This window comes from Plectropomus leopardus, chromosome 7 (genome assembly GCF_026936395.1).
Source record: "Plectropomus leopardus strain MGB_pleo_1.0 chromosome 7, ASM2693639v1, whole genome shotgun sequence".
In the NCBI taxonomy this organism is placed as follows: domain Eukaryota; kingdom Metazoa; phylum Chordata; class Actinopteri; order Perciformes; family Serranidae; genus Plectropomus; species Plectropomus leopardus.
In genome coordinates, this window is record NC_142182.1 from 19,474,474 (window position 1) to 19,495,326 (window position 20,853).

Here is a 20,853-nt window from a genome sequence, read left to right on the forward strand (position 1 = left end):
ATAATAGACTCATTTCATGCTGGTTAAGGGATTTAAACCACTGCATTGTGTTTACTTTTGGATCAGCAGAGCGTGAACCAACGCGGGCTACAATTATAAACAACTGTGTTAATGGGAGCTCAACATCTCCTCAGTGAGAGCTGAGAATGAATGATCACAGCAAAGTGTCTGCAACTGCTAAATGCCAAACGTGGTTCACCAAGCACCACTGTCCCCCTGTGGTCCTCAAGGGGGATCCAATGGGATCTCCAGCAAAATGAGCAACACTTAAAAATTAATAAAATCTCAAAGGATAAAATACAATGGGAGTTATTATAATGATTTCACCACTATTATCAGCTCATCTTGTAGACAGTATACAACAGAGCAGTACAATCACTCCTATGGGTATACGTCCCTTGGTGTAATTCTAACAGTTCACAGTTCACCCCCAAATTAAAAATACACACAAAACCAACACACATTTGGCGGGTGTTGATCAGTATAGAGAAAATAGTTCCTCCATGAAACTGCTCACAACAAGATGTGTGGATTATCTTGAGTAACCGCGTCATGATTTCTGGTAGGAGACATTGCTGTTGAGTTTTTTCAAATGTATTTTTTGGTGCTTTGAGCACCACAAGCTGAGTGCCATCTATCTCCATTATACTAGAGAGGAGGCAGATATCTCTGTTTTTTTTATTTTAGGGTGAACTGTCGCTTTATAGTTTATGTCTGAGTCAAACGTTTTACAAAACATGAGTTTTACAATTATTTAAACTATGGTTACGGACAGATGCCGCCCTATTGCTGAGTGACATGGATCAAGTATCGCCTAGAGACAGACTGTAAACTTTTCCCATAAAATTCCTTAAAAGGTGCCACACCGCCATTACTCTGCAAAACAACAGCACAAAAGCAAAGGCTCATCCAGTTACAACAGCCTGTTACATAGCGAACAACAGTTGGTGCTATCCTGTTTATTACTGAGATTTGGTACAGTAAATCAAATTCTCGCTTTACTCAACATTTCTTATTAATGCTTTTATTATGTTTTATATTCAGGCTTTGTGTTGCTTAAGGGCAAAGGCTCAGCAAAAGTAGTCCAGAAAATTACTTCAGACCTTTGAGAGGCTCTCTGTGACCTTCAGCACATTTGGTGTAATAGGCTACAAGCAGTACTTGAATAAAACATCAGTTTCTGGAAATAATGTCTCTCCTTACCTGAGGCTATAAGAGTTGAAAAAAGTTTAAACTTCATTTAAAAGAGGGTGGGTATTGGATTTAGCATAAAGTCGCTCTCAAAGATTCCAAATGAAACCTTTTTTAAATTATTTTTTGCATCAAGTTGTCTCTCTGCTAGCCTGACTTCAGTTCAGGTTTCTTGGGCCCAGCCCGCAGTGAGGACATAAATACTTCACACACAGTAGGATATTATGCAGGTACAGGGTAAAATCAGCGGGGGGAAACAACTAGAAGACTGCGTAGCCAAATTTCCTTTGGGCTTCCATCCACCCTTTGAAGTCTCCAAAACAGTCTTTGCAAGAGGGGATGCTCGGGTGAAGCTGTGCTCCATGAATTATTAATCATTTACCGGCATAATACAAGTCATCCTTGCTGGCATCGACAGTGCGACACAATAGCGACTTTAAAATACAGTGTCCGTTAGTGTGAAGTCAGTTAAAAGGGTTTTAAAATATCAAATAATATAGTTGAAGGTCGATTATGCAGGAATATTATGTTTGCCGGGACGGGTTAGCACCGATGCGCCTGTTTCTCTCCTGTGAACAGGATGTTCATGTCTACCAAACTCCGTATGAAATTCGAGTAGTTTCACTAAGTACTGTTTTTATTTCAAGGCTCCTGTAAGAAAAAAATAACTCGACGTCTTTTGTGAAACACTGCCAGACACTGGTGAATTCGGCGCTGACATGGTCAGCCAAGCAGTGTCTGTTTTAGTAAAAAAAAATCAACATTAACATAAGTTTGCACAGTTGAGTTGCTGCTATCGCGCGACGGTTTACTGTTAGCGGAAAGTGGGAATCAGGCAGACCAGTTGTAAAAATCGAAATCTTACTAAAACAGACTGTTGTTTCGAGGACGTAACCTTACGCCGAATTGAAAATTGGGTCCTAATATTTAAAACACATTGCTGTATTAAACGGTAGGCGCAAACTTACTCTGTAAAACATTGACATATTCTTAGAATTTACTTTTATCATAGTTGAGTTTTGTGTGAAGCGCCCGAGCAGAGGGAAGTTGGCGGTCAGTTCTCCTACCGTTGTGTCGGGGCTCCTGCTGCAGTGTCACGGTTCCGTCCCTGTGCAGGAGGATGGAGGACGGGTCCTTCACCCGGCTCACTCTCCCGGCAGGCGGGCGGGGCACCCTCAACCCGCTGCAGCACTGGTAGCACACCGCCCATGCCTGCTCCTCGTTGATGGGCTGCTCGTAGGACTTCAGCACCTCCTCCAGAGACAGTTCCCGGGGCTCGGCCAGGTCCCGCGTTTCTCCGCGGTCCGTGGGGGCGGTTACCCGTGAGTCCCCGTCCTCAACGCTTCTGTTAGTGGATCTGGCCATGGCTGCGATAGCCTGGAGCCCATTCTTCACTCCGGAGGCACCAGGGCCATTTATGCTGTCCACTGACTCCTGCTCGGCCCAGTCTCCTGTCCTCTGCTTCACGTCTACCGCTCTCCAACTACCGCAGCTGCACCTCGTTACCACAACAGTGTCAAGGCTGCCATATTGAACCCATCACTTCCGGTCCAAGTTTTCAAAAATAAAAACGTTTTTCATCAACATGTTGCAGCTTTTTGTAACCCTTTAAAACCTGAGCAAATTGGCCTGGTTTCTTTAAAAAAAAACACGAGAGGAAATCAACGAGCCACTTAAGACGAAATGACCCCCCAAAATAGCGATTGGTAAAAAAAAAAAAAAAAAATTCAAAAAAGTACCAGAAAAAAAGTAGAGTAAAAGTAAAAACAATGTCGCAGCTTTTCATAAACCCTTGAAAACCTGAGCAAACAGACTTGGACCTGGAAATTTTTCTGGACATTTTTCCCTAGCTTCAAAAAAACCCAAAAATCTAAATTCTAGCCCATATTCATTATATCATTGTTAGTCTAAGATTTAGACTGCTAAAATGAATTAACCCTTTGAAACCTGGACAAATTGGCTTCATTTCTTTCAAAATCATGGGAAGAGTGAGCAAGGAAAGATCCCAAAAAATAGCAAGAAATTAGTTTTAAAATAAAAAAACTACACAAAAATTACATAAAAATTTTGCTTTAAAAGATGAGAAAGAAAAAGATAATCCAGCCCGCACCCCTGTCAGTACATTGTAAATACAGGGTAACTACAGGGTAATAAAAGGGAACAGTGGATACTTATGTTAGTTTTATGAATAACAACAGTATTTATCCAGAAATAGCCAATCTGATGGTCTTGTTTGCTTCAGTATTAAATTGAGACTTTACAAGTTAATAAGTTAAAGTGTAATTACATTGCATTTAAAAGTTTTTTTGGGGAAAAATTCTTACTAGCATTTCATGTAGCATAGTTATGTTTGATCCATTTTCATATTACTAGATTACTGTATTATGTTACTTTTTCCTCCTCGGATGACAACACAAGCCTTCTGTGGAGCTGAAGAAAGGTAGGTCTGTTTTCTACTCCAGCAGGCCCCTTATTGCTGCAGTGGTAGATGAATGAAGGGTCTATTCCATGTCAACCAGCTGAATGATTGTATGATTATTATGGGTGTGAATCTTTCAGTATCTCACGATTCGATTTGATTTCGATTCTTGGGGTCACAATTTGATTCAGAATTGATTCTTGATTCAAAACGATTCAAAATCGATTACCGATTCAAAATATAGGAGGTTTAATTTCAGGATCTACTCCAGTGTGTTTTGCTAGTGGCATATTATGTTATGAAAGCAACGTGTGTATAAAATTATGCAGGTTTTATTATGTACAAAACCCTTCTCCCAAGTGTTAAAAAACCCATAGTAATTATTATAGTTTAAAAAATGGAAACATTTTTCCAAAAAAAAGTCCTATTGTTTTTTTGCAGTTGTTTGTGTATCCCATTGTCTGTGCCATTCTGCAAAGCAGCTCCTATCCGTGATGATGTAGAGGGCCACATCACACTCCTGACACTTCAGAGAGGGGCCTGATTCGCCTGCCTGCAGTGAACACAAAGTTTACGTCCATATGAGGCCCTGCTGCTTGTTAGACTGTCTCCTGATTTACCCTTGTCTCATTATTATTATTATAGGGGCTACCAGAGTTTATTCTAATGCACGAGGCGCTACCAATAACACAGAGCCACAGATACAGCAGGATTAGGCTAATCACGGCGCAGTTTGCTCGGGATGACGTATGGTATCGTATGCGGATACAAAGCTGCAGATCGTCTTCCGATTGGTTGACAAGACCAAAACAAACCTCTGACCTCTCTCCAAAGGCATTATGGGAAACCAATATGGCGTTTAGCATCGCCGCTAATGTACTTTTATCATCGAAATATGGATAAAATATGGACGGAAGACACCCAGTATCGGATCTGTCATCATAGATGAGGTCCCGTAAAACACCCGAATTTCCAGGCTGGATACTGAGGCTTCTAAAAGAGCTACGATGCGGCAGAGACATCCCTCTGAACGGCACAGCCGGCAGCTTTCACTGCCGAAAAAGTAAGGCCATCCAACAAACGGTCTGAAAATTATTAAGACTTTTCTAAATGATAGAAATTTTAGAGGGTTAAGAATAAACTATATTTAGTAAATGTATAATCGATGTTTAGGATTTTTTAATCGATTCTGAATCGATAATGAATCTGAATCGAACGAGAATCGAGATTAGGAGATCGAGATTTTCAAATTATATACCCTAAGATGTCAAAGACAAATAACATTAAAGGATAACACAAAAAGTATAAATACTCCTAGAATTACAGAGAAATACATAATTAGCTGCATATAATTTTTGTTAACCATTTGGATCTATAAACCTGTGACATCCCTCGTAGGTACCCAGTACTGAGAAAATATTTAGAGGATAAGGTCTTTTGTTTTCCTCTAAATTACCCCATAAGTTCTCAGTAATTACAAAATACTTAGAGGATATCTTCAAATATCTTTCCCCTAAAGTAAACCTTGAAAGTACCTAATACTTACACAGTATTTAGCTGATAACTTCCCACATCTTTCCTCTAAAGTACCCTTCTTAAGTACCCCCTAAGTACCAGTACTTTTAAAACACTTTGGGGATAACTTTCAACATATTTTCTTGGAAGTACCTTGTAAGTGCCACATAATTACACAGTAAGTTGTGGGCTGTGTTATAACGTGTTAACTGATGATCTTGACGAAGTCAAACATACTCTGTGGACTAGTGGTTAGGACTGCTGGTCTGTCTCAAGGACTGGGGTTCACTCCTTCTTTTGGAAAACATGTTTTCTTCATTATTTCTTCATGATTCTGATCTTATCTTTTCAAAATCTCTTAACTGACAGGTCGCACAAAGATATTCAGGCCTGATTGTTTTCCCTGAACAGGAGGTGAGGCCAGGTCACCTGATGGTGAAAACCAGAAACACAGAGAGCTCAGCTGATCAGCTGCAGATCTACACACACATCTGATTTACCTTCTGACTCTTTCAGCACTTTTTATCCAACTGCTTGTCTCATAAAGACAAACAAGATGTTCATGCATGTCCCCTCTCTACCGTCTCAGTCTCATCGTCTTTGTCTCTCTGCTGCAGGAGGTCCATCAGTGCTGAAGGTGGTCTAATAGATAAGGATGCTGACCTCGAATGTGGAGAGGCTGCATCAGCATGGGTTCAAACCCTGCCTGAGGTATGTCTCTTAGGGCCTTAAAGAACCTAAGGTTTTCAATTACGAGGCAGATTTGAGGTGATTTAGTGGATCGATGTATGCATGAGGGCTCTGATTGGATCATCTCGACAGTTTCTTCTTATTGGATTAGTACATTTCACTGATTATCTCATGATTTATCAAACTAGATCTTAAGGATCTCTTGTCCCAGGTGGTCTGGTGGTCAGGGCTCTTAGTTTGTGCTGCTCTGGGTTCACGTGCAGGTTTAGAAGTTGTATATTAGAAAATTTCAGCAGAAAATGTGCTCAAAGTATTTCATTTTCACCTCAGATTGTCGCTTTTTGCCCCATTAATACATGATACTATTTTAGTTTGTTTAAAAATCTTAAGTGAATCAGAGTGGTGAGAAGACAACAAAGTGTCCTGCAGATGTTTCTCTTCATGACGAAGTCTAGAATATGTTCCTGTATGTGCTGGAGGTCAGGCCTTCTGTTTTTTCCTGTTGGAGGAAGATTATGGCTTTATTTTATCTTCTGATCTAGTGTTTTTCTCTAAACTGCAAGTTGAATGATTTTCTTACAGAAAGTTAAGCAGGTTTAGTAACAGACAAGTTTGTCACAACCTGGCTCTTAGGTTGGACAAAAGAGGGAGCCACACGCGTAAATTAACCAATAAAATGATTTATTAACTAAAAGTAATCAAAAAAGTAAAACACAAATTTATACAAATAGGTAGCAGAAATATGTAGAGTCAGTATGTTGTACCCTATATTTCATCCCATACAGTGATACATATATTTCAGTGTTTTAAATTGAAATTGAAAACATACACACATATTATACATGTTTATTCATTATTAGCCTACATATTCAATAATTTAAAAAAAAAAAAAAAAAAGATTTTATATGGAAAAAGTTCATCAGTACAGCGTCGACATTTTAGATTAAATTTTGATAAGGATCCCCTCCAAATATTTATTGTTCCAACAAAAACTAGTTACAGTAGATTTTTTCTTTTTTGAAAAGTCACCTACTGTCACAATTGGACCACAGCACAGGAGTGATGTAGATACAACAAAGCTGAGCTAAAAACAAGAGTGTATTTCTTAGGAATTTGGATCTTGTCAAAATAGTTACTGAAATGTCTAATGGCTCTACACCACTAGAGTGCACCAACAGACCGTTTAACAACATATCTGAGCCACTAAAGAAACCAAGTGCATGAGAATCTTAGGGATTGCCATAAATGAGTAGAATAGGTCCCATCAGAAGTTGTACTGATGGGGCCTTTGACGTTGCTGCCAATGATTACTTTTTAATAGCCTATAATTCATGCTTTTCATTCCAGCCATTTAATCACAGTGATTTATTGGGTAGAACCACTTTAAGAATGGGAAATAAATTCATCTCATGACAATCACCACCAAACTCCCAGTAATGCCAATATTCTGGCGACAAATCATGAGTTATCCAGGACAATGATGGGTCCATTACTGGCTCATTAGCCTATTTAAATGTAATAAATTCATTACTGTGAAATGATCTCCTAAATGCTTGTTTAATATAATTTTGATGAGCATGTGTTTCAGAGAAAGCCTAAAGTCTCTTTCTTTCATTGTATTATATAAGCTAATGTCTAAACTTTTTTATTTGACTTTTTATTTTGTATTTTCTTTGGATATTTATACCCCATTTGCATTTGTATTTATTGTTTCCTTTTTTGTGAATTTACCCCCCTCCCAGCAGTCCATTTTATTTATTCCGTCAACAACAAAAAGTTAGTCAATTATCTGTTCATGTGTATCCTCTATTTGTATTTAACATTATCCATAGCACAGTAATTAATATCCCTACACTGCTTTTACAGTTCAATTTTATAATTTTATATTACAGTACCTGCACTGTCAACCACCTAAATTTGCACTGCCATCATAAGCATATCTACTATAGTAACAGTTGTCCTGGGACTAGACTATTATTTATGTTTCTATCCTTCTGCTTATACTCTCTAGACTCTATATATCGATGAAAAAAGCTTGACAACATCTGAGCTAGAAGATGATTAAAAAAAAAATCTTCACCATATGGCATTAAGTAATGCCTAGCCAAGGCCACAAATAATATTTGTAATAAGGGAATGTTTCAAAGAAGGCCTACAGTTTAATTCCTATATCTTGTGGTTTTTATGCAGTTGTATTGGTCTCAGTTAATTCTTGACAGTATGGCAAAATAAATGCCAGTAGCCGTATAAATTGTCTGTTATTTGCAGGCTACAGGTGATTGCTGATGCTTTTAACAGTGGTCTTTGAACGCAGCATTTTTATTATTTTTTTTTTGCCTCCAGCAATTGAAGGCCTCACACACCATCAGAGGCCGATCACATTTGACCAATAGGAAGATGGATCAATGTGCATCAAGCTGGCCGGACACAGCCGGTAGCAAACCTGGACGATGACGTATTTCCTTTTAAAATAAGAGCCTAGATCACGCCCTACGGTTGTTTGCCCCCGTACTTCGCCATAAGGTAGTTTCTTTTTATGCTCTGTCGTAAAAGCTGAAACACGATATTGGAGTTTTGTGAGAAATACTTTATTGACTTTACTGAGCATAGAGAATTATAGAAATTAGTAGAAATAAGTAGACTATCAGCACAAAGTGTATTATTGTTATTATGATTGTTAACAATTAGCACTAGTATGTAAATATTTAAAATTCTTAACATATAATGTGCTGAGTATGTAAAGCGTGTAAAGAGAAAACTGTGAGCCTTATGTTACAATAAAATGTAGAAAACTAGTATGTAAATGAGAAATAGAACATATATGTATGAAAACCCAAGTATCAAGTTTCTGAAACAGCTGCATTGTACACATTTCTCATGTTATCTTTTTTAACCATATTTTTACTGCACATTTTAAATTTTTTTTTCATTTAAGTTCTTGAGTGTTGCAGTACTTTACTTATTTTTTTCTTATTTTTTATTTTTATTCCTCTTAATGTGTTTATTGCATGTTTCATGCATTTGCCAAAAACCAAAGCAAATTCCTTGTAAGTTTTTTTTAAATGTATGGCCAGTGGTACCAGAAAAGCCAGCTTGAAAAGGGAGAGTTAATGTTTATGTACCAAAAAAAGACCATAATTTGTTGTTTTCACCTTTGGTTTTATTGTAAACTTTCGTCAGATGCACAGACTAAAGAATGATGCTGTCGCACATAATTGTTGCGATACACTTCGTCTTATTCTGAAAATCTTAACCGGATGCATTTCCATAAATTCTGTTTGTCTGCCTCGTGAGGAAAAACGGTCGTTGAAGCACTTTTCTTCGCCGTGCTACATCTGGTAGTGGTATCCGTCAGCGGCCATATGTAATATAATCTCATTCATTCGTGTACAGACGCACGTTGCTTGTCTTTGTTGACTCAAAACTAAGGCTTTAGGGTGGAAAGTTGCGTATTTCTCTCGGTTCCGTCACTCTTTTGGACGTTAATCAGTTTATGCCTCGGTGACTGTCCGCTGACAGTGATACGATGATCGAGCGACCAGAGACTGCGGTTCCCAGCATCGCTGTAAGTCCATTTGTCTCCCTAAATAAGCCATTGTTTAAGTGTTTGCACAACTGTTGTTTTCGGTATGCTATGATTGAAATCCCAATTTGAAAAAAATACACATTTAACCACACCAGTGTGATATGATTCCTGCTGCTACCCAACTCTCGCATGATGGGAACTGAACACCAGGCTCCCTTAACAATCGGCCCGATTTACGATATTTTGCATTTTTACAGAGACATATATTAACAGAAAAACATAAGTCAAACCTTCTTACAAATTGATATAGCACACTGACAAATTCGGCATAACGTGGTTGACCAAATTATACGTATTTCAGTAAATACCATCGATTTAAAGATGAATCACACCTCCCACCTAAGCGTTGTCCTATTAAACTGAAGCGAGGTGATGGATGGCGAAAGTATAACATAATCTGCCTTTTTTGTTGCAAAATGTCATGAATGGTTGACGCAGTGTTTGTAAAATGTAACATTAAGTACCGTTCGGACCTAACTGACGAGGAGATAACACTACAGCTTTGTCTTCTAGGCTCCTATTTGAACGGAGGCTGGCCCGGGGGTTCCCTGAACGCTTTTTCAAACCAGCATATATTGTTGTTCCCTGGTCTGGTCTCAATTATAGTTCGTTTCAGTGGAGATGTACAGTATATGGCTGACAGCGAATTCTTGTTAAGACGCGTTTTCACACAGACGTTGACAATATTACTAGTGAAATGATGTAAATTGATTAAAAGTAGGTGTTAGCCTAGCTAGGTTATGTTGGTCTGATTGTATGCTTTGAGTCATACCAGAGCCCAGATGAGATTTGCTCATAGACCACAAGCAATATCAATTAAAATGTGAATTTATTAAGATCGTAAAGCATAGTTAGGTGTTCTCTTTTGTGCATAGCCTATAATAATAGTGGTTGAATCACTCACCAGTGGAGATATAAAACCTTGTTCCCCAAATTACATGTATGCACCTATAACCATATAGCAAGTCTTTATTAAAACTGCTAAGTTATTAATGCAGTTTGGAGTGGCTTTGCACACAACTTTATTCAGCAAGAAGAACCCTGTTTGTTTTAAGATACAGGCACAAGGTAGATTTATTACATCTTTATTAATTATCTATAATCTATCTATCTATCTATCTATCTATCCATTTATATATATATATATATATATATATATATATATATATATATATATATATATATATATATATATCTACTATAATATATATTACCAATATATATATTATCTTTGATTTATTAAATCTGGTTTGCTTTTTAACTCTCTAAATCGTTGACAGAGCTGTGACATCTAATGAATTTTTTAGCATAACAAACCTAATCCAAATGGTAGAGATGGCTCAATCAGGTAGAGATGAATTCAGCACATTTTTCATCAAGATATAGTGACTCAAAATGTGTTCTACCAAATGGTTGGGCAGGACGTTAAAGGGTCAAGGGCTTTGTACAACTAAATGTAGCAAAAACTGATTACCCATGGCAAAACAAACCACACTTCGTGTTGTACTGTACCTGTTTGTTATACAGTGTGAGGGGATTGGCAGTGACTTTTCTTGTCGTAACACCAAGGGGGTGGGCATACACAATGTGCATCCAGAGAGAGACAGTGAAGGAGCAGTGGGCACAATGTGCTGAGTGCTAAAAATAACAAAAGAAATATATTACACAGGCACTGTTTTCAAGTGATGTCTGTCCTCCTCATGAGTTGCAATACTCATTACGATTAATAATCAGTATGTGACAAATGGAAGTTTAAAACAGCTGATAGAAATAGTGAGAGGGCCTCAGCATCAGCTGCTGGATGCATGCGGGGGGTGGACTTGGCAATGCAGATGATGTCAGTGAACCAGGCAGCTACTATCACCACTGGGTGGACTGGGGGAGGGGTTAACAGTCATGGTATGGACTGACTAGTGTTTCTTTCTCTCATCCCCCACTACTTCCCTCTTTAAGTCCTCTGCCTTTGTTAGTCACCTCTCAAGAAAAAGCAGCACATCAGTCATAATACATATCAGATGTGGCAACTGTCATTGCAGAATTGCAGGTATTTCACGTGTGTCGTGTGTTTGTTGTACATAATGCATTACAAAACCCATTATGAGCAACAGACACAAGAGTGTTGCAGCTATATACTGGTTTTAAGGTATACTGTGATATGAAAGTTGACAATTATCATGCTTTGTACATTTGCATATCTATGATATTGAAAAAAATTGCAGCTGGATGGAGAATCTCACCTCTATCTTAATTATTTTTTTACACATCTATTAAAATGGTTTTAGGTCTTAATTATAGTGATAAATTATTTGTTCAACCAAAACTAACGCTTCTGTTTTCATTCATTTCAGTGTCATTCTGACCGATGATAATATTAATTCTGTAATACTGTGATACATTGAAAAAGCAGTATTTTCTAAGATGGTTATCATATTGTGAAAATCTCAAACAGTCGCAACCCTAGTCAGAACGTTCTTGTAAATAAGTGTTGTTCATGCACACATGAACATGCATACTTTGTACTGATAAATTCACACACACGCAAACTCAGATGTTTTTTATAGCTTAACACTGACAGCCTGCATTAATTATTTCTTCCCAGTTGCTAAATGACCTGCACCGTGTGCCCTCAGTGCACCTAGTGCTAGAGGGAAATAAGCAGACTGCCAGAGGTGGCACCTTATGTAACACATGCATTATCACACACACTCGTAACTTGCATGTGGGTGGATCAAACATGGAAATGGTGGAAAGTGCTTCAGGCAAGTTCTGAGCGGTTACGCCTTGTGTCGAGCTGCATGCAGAGTATTGATGAGGCAAATAGATTGTTTCCTATTCTTTTCCTACATTCTGTGTGTCCATAACATCCACTGGTGTTGTTGGTGCGTAACCTACAGTTTACTGAATGTCACACTCAACAGTGGGAAATAGGGAATATAAGGTAAAATGTAGAGTTGTGACTATACTGGTATTTCTAACTCCGATTCAATACCTTAAACAATATCAGCATTTAGTACAATTTTCAATACCACAGGGAAAATTGACGCAGTAATTTAGAAAGAGATTTAAAAATTACAAGGCTGTAGCACAACTACGGCTTTTCTTTTCCATGGTTAGTTGTAGAGAACCGCAGAATGACTGTAATAAACATTAACCATAGAGAGAGAGAAAGTGCAGCTGGTACTGGTGTATCAATATTGTAGAAAATGAGTATGAAACAGTTTCAAATATTTAGACTCAATATGTATTGATAAATCATTATTTTTGACCACATCAGTAAAATGTAGAGCAGGCTAATAATGGGCATTAACTAAGTATTAATATTGTTTTTGTTTATTACTTTTTCACATTGATTTGAGCCACATCAAAAATATTCTGTTGTCTTTTAACAATGCTCTGTTACTGTCCAGTGGTGCGAGTGTAATGGTAATGTGAGGAGTCGTCCTACCTCGACACGCATGTTGAAGGTGCTTTGATAGTCCACTGTATTTGTATGCATTAACTATGGCCTTGCAGTCTCATGTTTCGCCTCTAAGAACCTAGAGACCATTTTTTCGTGTTTTTGCTATAAGAGGCAGCTTCCATGCAGTTTTGTGTTTGCAAATGTGCAAGACATTGGTCAATAGAATAGAATAGAATATTCCTTTATTGATCCCCCATTGGGGGAAATTCCAAATGTTACAGCAGCATGAAAAAAGAAAAGTGAAATGTAACAAAGAAAATAACAATAACAATAACAATAAATAAGTAATAAAATAAGTATTTACATAGAGGAAATAAGGTATGTACACATAATAATAATTAAGTAATAGAATAGTATGTACACAAAAGATGGATTAGAGAATAACCCAGCCCCAACCCAAACCCATGTCACGAATAACGAGTCAATGCTGATACCGATTTGCAAGAGACATACAGCATAGCCAAAAGCATTGCAGACACCAACATTAAAACTCAGACGAATGTGACTGTTGAATATGTCCTACTCTTCTGACATGGCTTTTCACCAGATTTTCGCTGCAGGGATTTGCTCCCACTCTGCCACAAGAGCATTGGTGAGGTCCAATCCTAATGTTTGGCGATCAGGTTCCAGTCCATCCCAAAGGTGTTGGATGGAGTGGAGGTCAGGGCTGTGTGCAGACTGGGAAAAGCATTTCTTTATGGACCTGACTGTGCAGAGGGACATTCCCATGTTGAAACTGGAAAGGGTCTTCCCCTTTGTTGCCACAGAGCCACATGATTACTATTGTCTGACTAACACATGGTTGTGTGCTGTAGCATTAAAGGGGAACACCACCAAAATAAAGAATTCCAGTATGTTATCTCCATGGTCTAGGTCAATCAATGTTTGTGAACACGAGTCTCAAACTTGTGATGTCAAAGGGTATAAACTATAAAGTTGGGAGTTGCTCCATACACAATTAATGGGAGCCTGATTTGTTGACCCACACATTGTTTTTTTGTTTGTTTTTTTATTTGTTTGTTTTTAATACCTAAATAAGCTTTATTTTATAGTAATGATCTCAGCTGTGAAACAGAAAATACCCATATACTCAGAGCATTCCCCTGGGTGCTCTCAGAGTCATCTGTAACATCTTTCCCAATGTATTGTCAATGCAGCAGCTACAGACTTCACACCCCATCGGGATATCACGTTAACTGTCGCTTACCTCAACTGTGCATGCAAACAAACTGATTGTTCGACTGGATACATGATGATGTGTCGTAGTTTTGTTTGGATAGGGGGAAAAAACAAAGTTTTTGGAAAATGCTAATGCATGATTCTCATGTAACAAATGGTGGCACATGGTCAGTGTATTTGCACTTGGCCGTAATTATTAAGTGCAACATAGTAAGTTGGCAAGGCCACACATTAGGCGCTGACCGATATTGGTTTTTCAGGGCTGATACTGATTTTTAGTAGTTAATGACAGACAACTAATATTTGGAACCACTATGAATTTACAATAACAATAAAATCTTTCCATCAATATTTAGAATTTGGAATATACCTAACTTCAACGCAAAACTTTGTTTAAATGCAGTTAGCAAATGTTAAATCAAAACTGAAACTTTCAACATCATATACAGAAGGTTCCCAGCTACTTTTTTTAATAGTAATTGAAAATTAAAAAAAAAAGACAAAATAAAAATAGCTCTCTGAGGTTTAACAAGGTAAAGTTCCTCCCATGCTGATACTTAGCACTTTTTAATTAATTAATTTTATTGGCGATCATTAACATAAAACGCTGATACAGAAAATCGACCTAATGCCAAGATTGGCCTTGTTGACGCCTACCATACATGCACTGTCATTCTGTGGAAAACACTGGAGGAGGTAGTAACGATTGAGCAAGTGTGTGTAGCTTTTATCTGTAGTAGCATGGACATGGCCTTATAATGCTCCGCCAATGTTTTAACAATCAAGGATAGATTCATTGTGTGTTTTCATTTGAATCGGTCAAAAGTTCAACTGTAGGTGCCCTTAAACCCCCTCTTTCAGTGGACCTATCAGTGCAGAGCTGCAGTTTTCCATCGGCGCCATGCATGACAGAGCCTGAGAGGCCGCTCACTGGCAGGCAGGCCAGCAATCAATTGTATTTGCCTCACGTAGCGTGCAGGACAGTGCCCAGTGATTGGAGGGGGGATGTTATCTGACAGCAGGCTGCGAGCTGGAGAGAGGTAGAGAGTGATGGGGAAGGGAGAAAGGGATGAAGAGATAACCTCGGTGGTGAATTGAAAGAGCAGCTGGAGAGCCCAGCTTGGCTGCGATCTGGTCTGAGATCCACTGCCTTCACCACAGCCTGTCCTTCATGAGGATCAGGATGGACATGATTCAGCACGTAGGGAGACTGCATTTGTTTGTGTTGCCTTGTCTTTCTCCACTTAGCTTTACCTTTACTTTTTACATTTACTTTTTTGGAGCTGATTAGCTTCAGTTATTGGCTTTTCTGTTTCAATTTGCTTGTTTGATGGACTTTGGCAAGGTTGACTCCACTTCCTCTTTTCATCCTCCTTGGAGAAAGCCTGTTATTTTTCTCTGTGTCTGCCTCCCCTCACCCGTCTTCCCCTTTAAACAGCCTTTTTCCCCACTTGTGTTTATCCCAGCTGCACTGTACTTCAAAGGACGTCCGTAGCTGCAGGACACACAAATACTAATTGCAGGTTCACAAAAAAACAAATTTTTTGTCACTTTGTGCTCACATAATGACTCTGTGCTGCTCCAAATCTGCTGTGTATTTGTTTACACACATGCATAATACCATAGTTACAGAGTTTGTGTGTGTTGCTTGCCAAAGGCTTTTAAAGGGCATTCAAACAAGTTTGAGAATGTTTGTCTTTTTATTATTAATTTCTGCTGTGTGATTCCTGTAATAACAGAAAGTTTGTGTGTGTGTGTGTGTGTGTGTGTGTGTGTGTGTGTGTGTGTGTGTGTGTGTGTGTGTGTTTTCTTCAGCAGCGGAACCTGGAGGGCTATGTGGGCTTTGCCAATCTCCCCAACCAGGTGTATCGGAAATCGGTCAAAAGAGGATTCGAGTTTACGTTAATGGTTGTAGGTAAGTTTGAAACATCATGTGACTCACTGAGGATGCAAATGTATTTGCTTCTGTTTGTCTGAGATTGTTTGTGTGCTCAAGTCAAACCTCCAGTAATGCACACCTGTCCATCTGTCTGCGTCTGTTTTCATTCTTGTGCGAATGTGGGTCATCGGTGCAGGTTGAAAGAAGGTGAAGCATGTGTGGCATCTAGCGGACTCAGCTGCTCAGGATGACGGGTTGACAATTTAAAGAGCGGTTTCTGCCGAGTGGTGTGTGGCCTAGGTTTTAGGACATCTATAGTGTTGTTCAGTGAGGCAGAATGAAAATATTTCTTGTGGAAGCTGGATTGCCGCAGTTTCTCAGGGGAGTTGTCTTTGTAGCCCCAGGATGCATAGCAACACATCTGTGTGCTTTGGATGGTTTGATTTGGATCGTGAGCTGCAGGATGTTGGCTCAAGTATGAATGAACCTGGTTTCAAAATGTGGCTAACAGCATTACAGAGGGAAGGAAGCGGACAGAGTGGAGGAACCATGGGTTTGTCTGCCTGTTTGGACCCATGTATAATTGGAGTTGTATAGGGAAACCGCATCACATCTGGATAAATCTCTGAAATAACATATTTTAATCTCTAATTCATGTATTTCATCAGTTTTTCTGAAAAAGTGCGACATGTTTCTAGGGTATACTTTGCAGATATGCATCCACTACAGGAGTTGCTTTAAAAAATGAAAACCTCCTTTATTTGCGTTCCGTCCATAACCATAAAATTCACTGAACTTCCCTCCTGAAGCTGTTTTTTTTGTTTTTCAACTTTCTTCTAGTTGTTGTCTCTGTTGTTCAAAAACTTATACAGCGTTAGTTCCTCTCTGTCCTGCTGTTATTACGGACATGTCTGAGCTAGCCGCAAACCCTCACCTTACCCATGGGCTTGCCTCTTTGTTGAGCTGTGACATATAGCCCGCAAAGGTCGGGGATTTATGGAGCATAGTGTTCATTAAAGACAACTGTAAATCTTGAAACAAACAACACTATTAGATAATTTTTCGAAAAACTGCCACCCTAATCAACAATGTGCAGTGAAACTTGTGACCTACGGTTGAGAAATGCCCAGTTTCAAGGCCGGATGTTTAGGTATTAGTGTTGTTACAAATGTCACAAGGATTTTGAATGAGGTTGTCTCACTTCTGGAACTGAAACCAGAAGTGCTAGTTTCACTTTGGCTCTCTATTGACAGATTGAACTGTGCTCTGCGTGAATGAGGCCTGTAATGAGTGATGAGCAGATATGGATTGTGCTGGGAAAGTGTTCACAGTGCAGCTGTATTATTAACAAAAAGTTAAATACTGAATTGAGATTCTGTTTACAGACACTTCATATGAAATGATTTAGAATAAATTCTCTACCTTGTCATTCTGCAATCATTGCTGTATTTTCTACTTCATGGATAAGGTTGCTGTTATTTTATTTTCTTAAAGTTGTCAGCAAAGCCTGGGAAAAACTAGTAAGTAAAAGCCCCAAAAAGAGGTCTGTGCAAAGCGTGAAGCCTGAAAGATGTGGCCATGGGCAGCATGAGTGCACCATTTGACAACTAGTTTATGCGTGTGACCCACCACGGGAGATTTAAAAAGCAGCTGTTAGCATAGCAGCTGATTCAAAGAAGAACAACAGCGGCCGTAAATAATCACAAACTAGGAGAACAATGAGGATAGGGAGCTCCTTACCTGAGCAGAGGATGAGATCAGCTGCCATATAACAGAGAAGGTGAATTACTTTTATTGACATGTTATGCCTTTGTTATTGTTTAGAAAGTAGTGCATATGTTTTATGTCACGCTTGAGGCGTGACATGAAAAATACAGGTAAAAATACACATGATACAGTGTGTTTATGGGGAAACTTTAGAGGTGCTAGCAGGTGTTTTCTTTTAACTTAGCTGTTTACTCCTGCTTCCAGTCTTTTGCTAAGTTTTTCTGTCTGTTCTCCTTAAAAATGTTTTTTTTTTTCTTCCTTTCATCGTTTCTAACTCTCCGAAATATTCTGTATTTGGCTGTATTGGGCTTTGTGTGTGTTTGTTAAAGATTTTAAAGGTCATACATCTAACTCAGTATGTTGTGTGGTGACCCCGATCAGTTCAGTGGGTGAAGAAAGACACGAAGAGGCATCCAACCATTATTATCTCAGCCTGGGGTTTAGGCTTCCTGTTTAGTAAACAGCCACTGTGGAAGAGTTGCAGGAAGGACACAAAGACAGCAGAGAGATGGCTTGGGTGGGAACCAGAGAGATCCACAGTCAACTAGATCCTGTTTCAGGCCCTCTCACATATGGGCCCCTCTGTCTCTCTTCCCAGTTTTTTTGGCTCTCAGCCCTGCATACCCCAGCTGATCCAAATTTCACACAGAACTTAAGTGAGGAGCATAGCAGTGTGTCCACAGCAGACATATAAAGAGGATCAGAGGGAGGTTTCTCAGCTGGGGTTTGTTTTCCCACCACTAAATGCTTTCTGAACGTCATGATGCCATGATGAATAAAAGCTGTGACAACGTATATTCGTCAAGGGCTATCAAAGAGATGTAACTAAAACTGTGACTTAATCTCCATATAATACCACTGACAAAAAAGGGTTAAAGTAAGGTATTGGAAAAAAAAACATAGTTTTGTGTCAAGTTAGGCATTTACCATAAACTTAAAGTGTAACTTTAGCAAATTATACAATACAATAAACTCCAGTTTCTAGGTTATAAAACATAATGGAGAAGTGAGAGAGAGAAAAAAATGGAAATACCAGTGATAGATGGAGACAGAAGAGCTGATCGTGTTTTGATTTGAGAAGCAGCCAGCTGGACCTACAGCATAAGGAAGACTGAAAGTAAAGACTGAAGGCTGGCCTCAGTACTGCTGTACTTGGCATCATTGTGAATTGTGAAAGCTCGGCTCAGCTCAGAGGCACAGTATTGTTTCGCTGTAGTTTTGGAACAGGCAGATGGTGGAGTTTGAGATGACTGGGCCGATGGCTGCAGGTAACTTGTTGAAATTCCAACAGCGTGTGCAACAAGGAGAACTTATTTCTGCCTTTTAACTGCTTTCCTGTCCCACCACGTCATGGTACAGTCTACTGTGCAAAATCAGGGGATATTGTCTGCGGGGTATGAAATACAATACTTTTTAACAGTGAAATGTCCAGCGATTTTGTTTGTTTTCCATGATGCTTGAAATTTGGAGGCATTTACATACACAATTTCCCAGTGAATTTAAGGGCAACTTTGCCCTTTGACCCCCAATTATTTCTGACACTGATTGCCTTCCTCTCAGCTAACACTTTACTATCATTCTAGCACTTTTTACACAGAGACTGCGCTACAGAGCCGCCACGAAGTCCCCTTCTTTATGCCTCCTTTGTATTTTTACACAGAGCCAAACTAACGTGGCATCATGCTGCTCCAGTGTGTGAATCAACACAGCATCCTAGCATCCCACAATCAAGAGGCGTGATGGGTTTGACATGTAACCCAACAGCGTTGGCCTCTAGACAAAAACTAAATGTGTCAGCAGTATTTTTTAAACTTCAACAAAGGCATGACATGTCAGTCACAATCATTTACCCTCTCTGTTATATAGCGACAGATTTCATCCTCTGCTCCGAGAGTAAGGAGCCCCAGAATCTCATTGTTTTCCCACTTTGCAGACTTTTACGACTGCTGTTGTTCGTCTTTGAATTAGCCACTATCTGCTAACAGCTGATTTTCAAATTTTCGGTTATGGTCACCAACACAATAAGTAATCCAAACATCACACCTTTCCACTCATGGTCGTGTCTGTCCGGCTTTACGTTTTACACAGACCGCTGTTCCTGGCTCAGAGGTAACACAACTCTGTTCCCCTTGGCGATCGGACTTTATATACAGAACAGAGAGGCGGCATAATGGCGTGATATTCCTTCCTTTAACAGGAAGTGTAAAACTGGCTTATGTCTCTGTTTTTGTTAAGGGCAGTATTTGAGTGACCCACTGGCTGATTGATGTTGTCGGGCAAGTAGTGCTATTCTTTTATATTCTATATTCTTATATATATTCTTTTGTGTATCTAATGTGGAGGAGTTGTTGTAACAGATTATTGTAAAGTACAACTGTAAGGTAAAAACCAGGACTTGCCAATTAAATGTGTGTGTGTGTGTGTGTGTGTGTGTGTGTGTGTGTGTGTGTGTGTGTGTGTGTGCGCACGCCTGTGTGTGTGAGTCTGTGTCTGTCTGCCTGCGTCTGTCTGTGTTTTGGAGAGAGAGAGATAACAAAGGTCAGACTGGCTGAAATATGAGCTCTAATATGTCTCATGGTGGGACGTTTCAGATTAACAGATTGTAATGGCATCCAGCTGTAGTTGTGTTTTTGTCAGCCTGTGTGTAGGTAACTGTAGATATAACCAAGCTATTAATGCTGTTGCAAAAAGCAACTGAAATGATACTTGTATTATATTAATATGTTTTCAGCACTATGTCCTTTATTTTCAAAACTTCTTTTTAGGTGTATTGTGTTTACGGTCTGGCACCTAATCCCGAACACAGCAAAATGAAAAATATGAAAATGCAGGCAGAGGGCAGACTCTCTACAGATAAATACACTGCCAAAGAGTTCAGGTGATTAGCAGTGGTTTCAAGGGATTGCCTTTGTACTAGTCTTAATAAGAAATACCTTTAACATGAATTATTTTGAATACTCATCTGAGTCTCACCCAAACTCAAGACAAATGTTAGCCCCCTGTATGTGCTGTATAGCATAGACATCCATCAAACAGAACTTACTATCAGAATAACAACAAAAACAGATGATGAGCTTTAGCCCTCTGCCAGTGGCATTAGCACAGACCGTAACTGGGCACCACGTTAAAAAATGTAAGGGGGTCCATTTGTTGCAACAGCTACCAGT

At 39.1% G+C, this 20,853-nt stretch overlaps 2 protein-coding genes across 5 annotated transcripts in view; one reads left to right on the forward strand and one right to left on the reverse strand.

Annotated features, from left to right (window-relative positions):
* spire2 (spire-type actin nucleation factor 2) overlaps nucleotides 1–2,726 on the reverse strand; it is a 31,493-nt gene extending 28,767 nt beyond the window's left edge. Inside the window, exon 1 of the mRNA XM_042496169.2 lies at nucleotides 2,259–2,726. Within this exon, the coding sequence (XP_042352103.2) occupies nucleotides 2,259–2,556 (298 nt within the window). The 5' untranslated portion in view covers nucleotides 2,557–2,726. The remainder of the gene's footprint in view (nucleotides 1–2,258) is intronic.
* Nucleotides 2,727–9,095: 6,369 nt separating this feature from the next.
* Nucleotides 9,096–20,853, forward strand: part of LOC121949753 (septin-7-like) — a 54,928-nt gene continuing 43,170 nt past the window's right edge. The window contains exons 1-2 of one of the 4 annotated variants that reach the window (XM_042495503.2): nucleotides 9,096–9,380; nucleotides 15,856–15,955. In XM_042495503.2, coding sequence (XP_042351437.1) covers nucleotides 9,342–9,380; nucleotides 15,856–15,955 — 139 coding nt within the window. In that variant the 5' untranslated portion in view covers nucleotides 9,096–9,341. Of the gene's footprint in view, nucleotides 9,381–15,090; nucleotides 15,242–15,855; nucleotides 15,956–20,853 lie in introns of those variants that run through there. The other 3 variants (XM_042495504.2, XM_088080145.1, XM_088080146.1) reach the window with 3 other exon arrangements.